General features: G+C 43.9%; 1 protein-coding gene across 2 annotated transcripts; it reads right to left on the reverse strand.

The window, feature by feature from the left end:
* Positions 1-6,026: 6,026 nt before the first annotated feature.
* Positions 6,027-8,335, reverse strand: LOC123110931 (uncharacterized). Of its 2 annotated transcripts, none has more exons than XR_006453843.1 (2): positions 7,774-8,335; positions 6,027-7,618 (listed from the first exon to the last, which is right to left on the reverse strand). XR_006453843.1 is itself a non-coding variant. In XM_044531573.1 (2 exons), the coding sequence occupies exons 1-2, from the start codon at positions 8,291-8,293 to the stop codon at positions 7,554-7,556; spliced, it is 525 nt and encodes a 174-aa protein (XP_044387508.1). In that variant the 5' UTR covers positions 8,294-8,335; the 3' UTR covers positions 6,027-7,553. The 2 variants fall into 2 exon arrangements, 1 of the variants encoding a protein (XP_044387508.1); XM_044531573.1 differs by having other exon boundaries at positions 7,834-8,335.
* Between the last annotated feature and the right edge of the window lie 248 nt (positions 8,336-8,583).

The following is an 8,583-nucleotide window of genomic DNA, read 5'->3' on the forward strand; positions in this document are numbered from 1 at the left end:
GGCTTCTCTAAAAGTCTGTATAAAACCATATGCTTTGATCACATTATCAAAACGTTTATTCCAACTCCGAGAGGCTTGCACCAGTCCATAAATGGATCGATGGAGCTTGCACACTTTGTTAGCACCTTTTGGATCGATAAAACCTTCTGGTTGCATCATATACAACTCTTCTTCTAGAAATCCATTCAGGAATGCAGTTTTGACATGCATTTACCAAATTTCATAATCATAAAATGCGGCAATTGCTAACATGATTCGGACATACTTAAGCATCGCTATGGGTGAGAAAGTCTCATCGTAGTCAACCCCTTGAATTTGTCGAAAAACCTTTCACAACAAGTCGAGCTTTGCATACAGTAACATTACCGTCAGTGTCAGTCTTCTTCTTGAAGATCCATTTATTCTCTATGGCTTGCCGATCATCGGGCAAGTCAACCAAAGTCCACACTTTGTTCTCATACATGGATCTCATCTCAAATTTCATGGCCTCAAGCCATTTTGCGGAATCTGGGCTCACCATTGCTTTTTCATAGTTCATAGGTTCGCCATGGTCAAGTAACATGACCTCCAGAATAGGATTACCGTACCACTCTGGTGCGGATCTTACTCTGCTTGACCTACGAGGTTCGGTAGTAACTTGATCTAATGTTTCTTGATCAGTATCGTTAGCTTCCTCACTAATTGGTGTAGGTGTCACAGGAACCGATTTCTGTGATGAACTACTTTCCAATAAGGGAGCAGGTACAGTTACCTCATCAAGTTCTACTTTCCTTCCACTCACTTCTTTCAAGAGAAACTCCTTCTCTAGAAAGGATCCATTCTTAGCAACGAATGTCTTGCCCTCGGATCTGTGATAGAAGGTGTACCCAACAGTCTCCTTTGGGTATCCTATGAAGACAGATTTCTTCGATTTGGGTTCGAGCTTACCAGGTTGAAGCTTTTTCACATAAGCATCGCAGCCCCAAACTTTAAGAAACGACAACTTTGGTTTATTGCCAAACCACAGTTCATAAGGCGTCGTCTCAACGGATTTAGATGGTGCCCTATTTAACGTGAATGCAGCCGTCTCTAAAGCATAACCCCAAAACGATAGCAGTAAATCAGTAAGAGACATCATAGATCGCACCATTTCTAATAAAGTGCGGTTACGATGTTCGGACACACCATTCCGCTATGGTGTTCCGGGTGGTGTGAGTTGCGAAACTATTCCGCATTGTTTCAAATGAAGACCAAACTCGTAACTCAAATATTCTCCTCCACGATCAGATCGTAGAAACTTTATTTTCTTGTTACGATGATTTTCCACTTCACTCTGAAATTCTTTGAACTTTTAAAATGTTTCAGACTTATGTTTCATTATTTAGATATACCCATATCTGCTTAAATCATCTATGAAGGTGAGAAAATAACAATACCCACCACGAGCCTCAATATTCATCGGACCACATACATCAGTATGTATGATTTCCAACAAATCTGTTGCTCGCTCCATTGTTCCGGAGAACGGCGTTTTAGTCATCTTGCCCATGAGGCATGGTTCGCAAGTACTAAGTGATTCATAATCAAGTGATTCCAAAAGTTCATCAGTATGGAGTTTCTTCATGCGCTTTACACCAATATGACTTAAACAGCAGTGCCACAAATAAGTTAGACTATCATTTTCAACTCTGCATCTTTTGGCTTCAACATTATGAATATGTGTATCACTACAATCAAGATTAAAAAAAAATAGACCACTCTTCAAGGGTTCATGACCATAAAAGATATTACTCATATAAATAGAACAACCATTATTCTCAGATTTAAATGAATAACCGTGTCGCATCAAACAAGATCCAGATATAATGTTCATGCTTAACGCTGGCACCAAATAACAATTACTCAGGTCTAAAACTAATCCCAAAGGTAGATGTAGAGGTAGCGTGCCGACCGCGATCACATCGACTTTGGAACCATTTCCCACGCGCATCGTCACCTCGTCTTTAGCCAATCTTTGTTTAATCCATAGTCCCTGTTTCGAGTTGCAAATATTAGCAACAGAACCAGTATCAAATACCCAGATGCTATTGCAAGCTTTAGTAAGGTACACATCAATAACATGTATATCACATATATCTTTGTTCACCTTGCCATCCTTCTTATCCGCCAAATACTTGGGGCAGTTCCGCTTCCAGTGGCCAGTCCCTTTGCAGTAGAAGCACTCAGTCTCAGGCTTAGGTCCAGACTTGGGTTTCTTCTCCTGAGCAGCAACTTGTTTGTCGTTCTTCTTGAAGTTCCCCTTCTTCTTCCCTTTACCCTTTCTCTTGAAACTGGTGGTCTTGTTGACCATCAACACTTGATGCTCCTTCTTGGTTTCTACCTCCGCAGCCTTTAGCATTGCGAAGAGCTCGGGAATTGTCTTATCCATCCCTTGCATGTTATAGTTCATCACAAAGCTCTTGTAGCTTGGTGGCAGTGATTGAAGAATTCTTTCAATGACACTATCATGCGGAAGATTAACTCCCAGTTGAATTAAGTGATTATTATACCCAGACATTTTGAGTATATGTTCACTGACAGAACTGTTCTCCTCCATCTTACAGCTGTAGAACTTATTGGAGACTTCATATCTCTCAATCCGGGCATTTGCTTGAAATATTAACTTCAACTCCTGGAACATCTCATATGCTCCATGAAGTTTAAAATGTCGTTGAAGTCCCGGTTCTAAGCCGTAAAGCATGACACACTGAACTATCGAGTACTCATCAGCTTTACTCTACCAGATGTTCTTAACGTCATCAGCAGCATCTGCAGCAGGCCTGGCACCCAGCGATGCTTCGAGGACGTAATTCTTCTATGCAGCAATGAGGATAATCCTCAAGTTACGGACCCAGTCCATGTAATTGCTACCATCATCTTTCAACTTAGCTTTCTCAAGGAACACATTAAAATTTAACGGAACAACAGCACGGGCCATCTATCTACAACAACATAGACAAGTAAAATACTATCAGGTACTAAGTTCATGATAAATTAAAGTTCATTTAATCAGATTACTTAAGAACTCCCACTTAGATAGACATCCCTCTAATCATCTAAGTGATCACGTGATCCAAATCAACTAAAGCATGTCCGATCATCACGTGAAATAGAGTAGTTTTCAATGGTGAACATCACTATGTTAATCATATCTACTATATGATTCACGCTCGACCTTTCGGTCTCAATGTTCCGAGGGCATATCTGCATATGCTAGGCTCGTTAAGTTTAACCCGAGTATTTCTGCGTGTGCAAAACTGGCTTGCATCCGTTGTATGTGAATGTAGAGCTTATCACACCCGATCATCACGTGGTGTCTTAGCACGACAAACTTTGGCAACAGTGCATACTCAGGGAGAACACTTATACCTTGAAATTTAGTGAGAGATCATCTTATAATGCTACCGTCAATCAAAGCAAAATAAGATGCATAAAAGATAAACATCACATGCAATCATTATAAGTGATATGATATGGCCATCATCATCTTGTGCCTTTGATCTTCATCTCCAAAGCACCGTCATGATCACCATCGTCACCGGCGCGACACCTTGATCTCCATCGTAGCATCGTTGTCATCTCGCCAACTATTGCTTCTACGACTATCGCTACCGCTTAGTGATAAAGTAAAGCAATTACATGACGATTGCATTTCATACAATAAAGCGACAACCATATGGCTCCTGCCAGTTGCCGATAACTCCGTTACAAAACATGATCATCTCATACAATAAAATATAGCATCATATCTTGACCATATCACATCACAACATGCCCTGCAAAAACAAGTTAGACGTCCTCTACTTTGTTGTTGCAAGTTTTACGTGCCTGCTACGGGCTAAGCAAGAACATTTCTTACCTATGCATCAAAACCACAACGATATTTCGTCAAGTATGTGCTGTTTTAACCTTCACAAGGACCGGGCATAGCCACACTCGATTCAACTAAAGTTGGAGAAACTGACACCCGCCAGCCACCTGTGTGTGAAGCACGTCGGTAGAACCAGTCTTGCGTAAGCGTACGCGTAATGTCGGTTCGGGCCGCTTCATCCAAGAATACCGCCGAATCAAAGTATGACATGATGGTAAGTAGTATGACTAGTATCGCCCACAACTCACTTGTGTTCTACTCGTGCATATAACATCTACGCATAAACCTGGCTCGAATGCCACTGTTGGGGAACGTAGTAATTTTAAAATTTTTCCTACGCACACATAAGATCATGGTGATGCATAGCAACGAGAGGGGAGAGTGTCGTCCACGTACCCTCGTAGACCGTAAGCAGAAGCGTTATGAAAACACGGTTGATGTAGTCGTACGCCTTCACGACCGACCGATCCTAGTACCGAACGTACGACACCTCCGTGATCTGCACATGTTCAACTCGGTGACGTCCCACGAACTCATGATCCAGTAGAGTTTCGAGGGAGAGTTCCGTCAGCACGACGGCGTGATGGCGGTGTTGATGAAGCTACCGACGCAAGGCTTCGCCTAAGCACTGTTATGATATGACCGAGGTGGATTATGGTGGAGGGGGGCACCACACACGGCTAAAGATCAATGATCAACTTGTGTCTATGGGGTGCCCCCTCCTTCGTATATAAAGGAGTGGAGGAGGGGGAGGGGCCAGCCCTCCTAGGCGCACCCCAAGGGGAGTCCTACTCCCAACCGGAGTAGGACTCCAACCCTTCCAAGAGTAGGAGTAGGAGAGAGGGAAGGAGGAGAGAGGGGAAAGGAAAGGGGGGCGCCGCCCCCCTCCTTGTCCAATTCGGACTAGAGGGGGAGGGGGCGCGCGGCCTACCCTGACCGCCCCTCCTCTTCCCCACTAAGGCCCAATAGGCCCATTACACTCCCCGGGGGGTTCCAATAACCCCCCAGTACTCCGGTATTTGTCCGAACTTGCCCGGAACTCTTCCGAAGTCCAAACATAGTTATCCAATATATCAATCTTTGTTTCTCGACCATTTCGAGACTGCTCGTCATGTCCGTGATCATATCCGGGACTCCGAACTACCTTCGGTACATCAAAACACATAAACTCATATTACCGATCGACACCAAACGTAAGCGTGTGGACCCTACGAGTTCGAGAACTATGTAGACATGACCGAGACACGTCTCCGATCAATAACCAATAGCGGAACCTGGATGTTCATATTGGCTCCTACATATTCTACGAAGATCTTTATCGGTCAAACCGCATAACAATATACGTTGTTCCCTTTGTCATCGGTATGTTATTTGCCCGAGATTCGATCGTCGGTATGTCAATACCTAGCTCAATCTCGTTACCAGCAAGTCTCTTTACTCGTTCCGTAATGCATCATCCCGCAACTAGCTCATTAGTCACATTGCTTACAAGGCTTATAGTGATGTGCATTACCGAGAGGGCCCACAGATACCTCTCCAACAATCGGAGTGACAAATCCTAATCTCAATCTATGCCAACTCAACAAATACCATCGGAGACACCTATAAAGCACCTTTATAATCATCCAGTTATGTTGTGACGTTTGGTAGCACACAAAGTGTTCTCCGGTAATCAGGAGTTGTATAATCTCACAGTCATAGGAACATGTATAAGTCATGAAGAAAGCAATAGCAGTAAACTAAGACGATCAAGTGCTAAGCTAACGGAATGTGTAAGTCAATCACATCATTCTCCCAATGAAGTGATCCCATTTATCAAATGACAACTCATGTCTATGGTTAGGAAACTTTAACCATCTTTGATCAACGAGCTAGTCAAGTGGAGGCATACTAGTGACACTATGTTTGTCTATGTGTTCACACATGTATTATGCTTCCAGTTAATACAATTTTAGCATGAATAATAAACATTTATCATGAAATAAGGAAATAAATAATAACTTTATTATTGCCTCTAGAGCATATTTCCTTCAATAGTTAGGTGTGGCGGTGAAGGAGATCTGTGAGTTCTAAATATAACCATGAAAAACAGGAAGCTCTTAATATAATCATGAAAAATAGGAAGCTTTAATTCACATGAAACCAAATTGGCTCTTATAGGCCGATCGATCGGCACAACCAAAACAATTGTTAAATTAACAACAAAATTGAAGGCCATGGCTTTGTTGGAGCAAAGAGATAATCTCCACATCTTGAATATGTGGGAACCAGATTAGGATGACAATGTTGAAAATGTCCTACAAATTCAATACTTCATTTTTCTGTGATCAATGCAGATATCTTCTATGGGTTTCTGGCTACTTGTTGGCAGCAATAGTAGGTTGGTGAGCAACTGAGCCTGCTTCCTTGTTTAAATATTCGGACCAGCACATCGAAAGGCTGAACAAGTATACTGATATAATACTAACAACCTGTTAGTACCAGGGTAATATTTGTGGGTGAAAATGCCTCAAAACCAAAGTTGTGAGTCTAGCTTGTTTCCGCTTGCATCATCTGTGTGGAGGTCATGGCTTTCCTTACAGCAGAACATGGCTAAACTCCACACCTTCAACCAACCAGAGAGAGGTAGTTAGGAAAGGTATAATGGCGTACTGGAAGCTGAACTCTTCTTTGTCTACACTAATGTACTATTTTGACTACTTGGGCCCAAAAATGTAAGAGTTAAACTTCCAGGCAGATGCACATTTTTGTATGCAGATTAGGCAGATGCAAACAATTGTGCTTAGAAGAACATATGTAGGCTGACCTAGAGTACTCAGTGGAAATTATCCTCATGAGCCATTAGTACACCACATTTTCCAAAATCAAGATGCTCAGACAGAACTAAAAATCCTTCTGGTATCTGGAATATTTTAGTCCTACTGATGTGCAAAAAAATATTAGCACAACTGAAGCAAAGGAGATCACAGGATGAAAAAAATTAATCATCATCACAATAAAATAACTCTTTCTCCTCAATCTGCATAGCAGAGCTTGAGTACACACAAATATATAGTAACAGAATTTACCGCCTTTCCATATACCTAGATAATTAGATTTCCTTGAAGGCAGAGTCTATAAGAAAGGAATATGTAGAAATTAGAAAACCAACATAAAGCAAACTGACATTCTTCTATACTTACCAATTGAGGTGCATTAGTGAGAAAACTGAAACTTCTTACCATGTTGCTTGCACAAGTAGCAGGCTTCCTAGGTTTGAATCACTCGAAGAGATGAATGGACAAATCGCGACAGTTGCTCTGTTCTGTCGATTGTGCGGGAGGACGAAGTGGTGAAGACAGACTAAGGGACAGAATGCATTACAAATTCAACAGCCAACAACGACGGGAGCACATCTCTGAAGAAAAACAAATCCATTATATGACCTCTACTCTCTAATAGCCGGTGGAGAAAGTTGATGCTAGAGAGCGACATCACCAGCACAGACAACAGATTCATCACCACCACTGGCAAAGCTCTATCCAGGCTGCAGGGTGCCGACGCAGGTTCATCTCCATTGTGCACAACCAGGGAGTCCACCGGCGGGCGGTGGGCACCGGGGAGCCGGCGGCCAGTGCTCCGTCAAGGCAATTAGTGCAGCAGCAAGTGGCCTTGCACACCTGCTTCATGCCCATGTCTCACTGCTCACCGTAATACACTTGCCTCCTACTCGTTGTCGACGTTCGCAACCTGTAGTACCAGCCAACAATTAAGATATATGTGAACACATACACAAGCAATCACGCACCGCATCATCTACACACCCGAGACAACAACTTCTACACACTCTAAATTGACGACGTAGCAGCACAGAAAACAGTATGTAGTCACATTTGATCAAACACCTTGCTTGCCTCAAAATAGGAATATAATGGAGGGGGTAGTGGGATCCAGGGGATGGTGACCAGGGGAGACAGCAGGCGGCGAGCAGGAAACACACGCCGTCGAGGGGGCTGGGTAGCCATCGTCGGCAGGGACTGGGCGCGCGGGATGGACGCCGACGAGCAGCTCGTCCGTGCTCCCCGCATGGTCGACGAGCAGCTCGTCCATGCTGCCCCCACCAAGCGTTTGGCAAGGTGATGCATCCAGGGGACGGTCGTTGGCTGGATCCCATGGCCTTGATCCGTTTCTTCGGTTGGGGAACAACTCGTCATCAGCAGGGCTCGCCGTCGGTGACGAAGGGAACCGGAAGGAGGCCAGCGAGAGGTGGAGTACAGCGGCTGGGTGTCCCGCGAGATGCGGCGTATCCTCTCGATCTCGCCCGGATTCGACGACCGCAGTGGGGGCAGCAGGCGAGTAAGGGCACCGCGGAGCAGGAGGGATTGGGGCACCGCGGCGGAGGAGGGAACCCTGCTTTCTTCTCATGGGGGCAGCAGTTTCAGCGATGTACGAGTCAAGGCAAACTTTTTTTTCTTTTCTTACGGTGAGACTAATGTGGACTGCGGGTTGCTTTCTATAAACCACATGGACATTTGTGTAAAAAGGACGCCACGGTGAACCCGACAAACTTAACCCGTGGTTTATTATTACTAGCAAAAGAGCCCGTGCATTGTAACGGGAGAGAAAACATAACACACACTCTTAACTCAACAACCATCACTCAAGACCACAATAGGTCCATCTTCTTTATTTTTGCGAGGCATCATATTTGTGTT

This window comes from Triticum aestivum, chromosome 5B, assembly GCF_018294505.1.
Source record: "Triticum aestivum cultivar Chinese Spring chromosome 5B, IWGSC CS RefSeq v2.1, whole genome shotgun sequence".
In the NCBI taxonomy this organism is placed as follows: Eukaryota; Viridiplantae; Streptophyta; class Magnoliopsida; order Poales; family Poaceae; genus Triticum; species Triticum aestivum.

What these genes read in the sequence shown, in the direction of transcription:
- LOC123110931 (XM_044531573.1), bottom strand. Translation starts at nt 8,293, where the DNA reads ATGAGAAGAAAGCAGGGTTCCCTCCTCCGCCGCGGTGCCCCAATCCCT. An exon ending in GCCGCCTGCTGTCTCCCCTG is followed by an intron (nt 7,619 to 7,833) that starts GTCACCATCCCC and finishes CTGGTACTACAG; the next exon opens with GTTGCGAACGTCGACAACGA.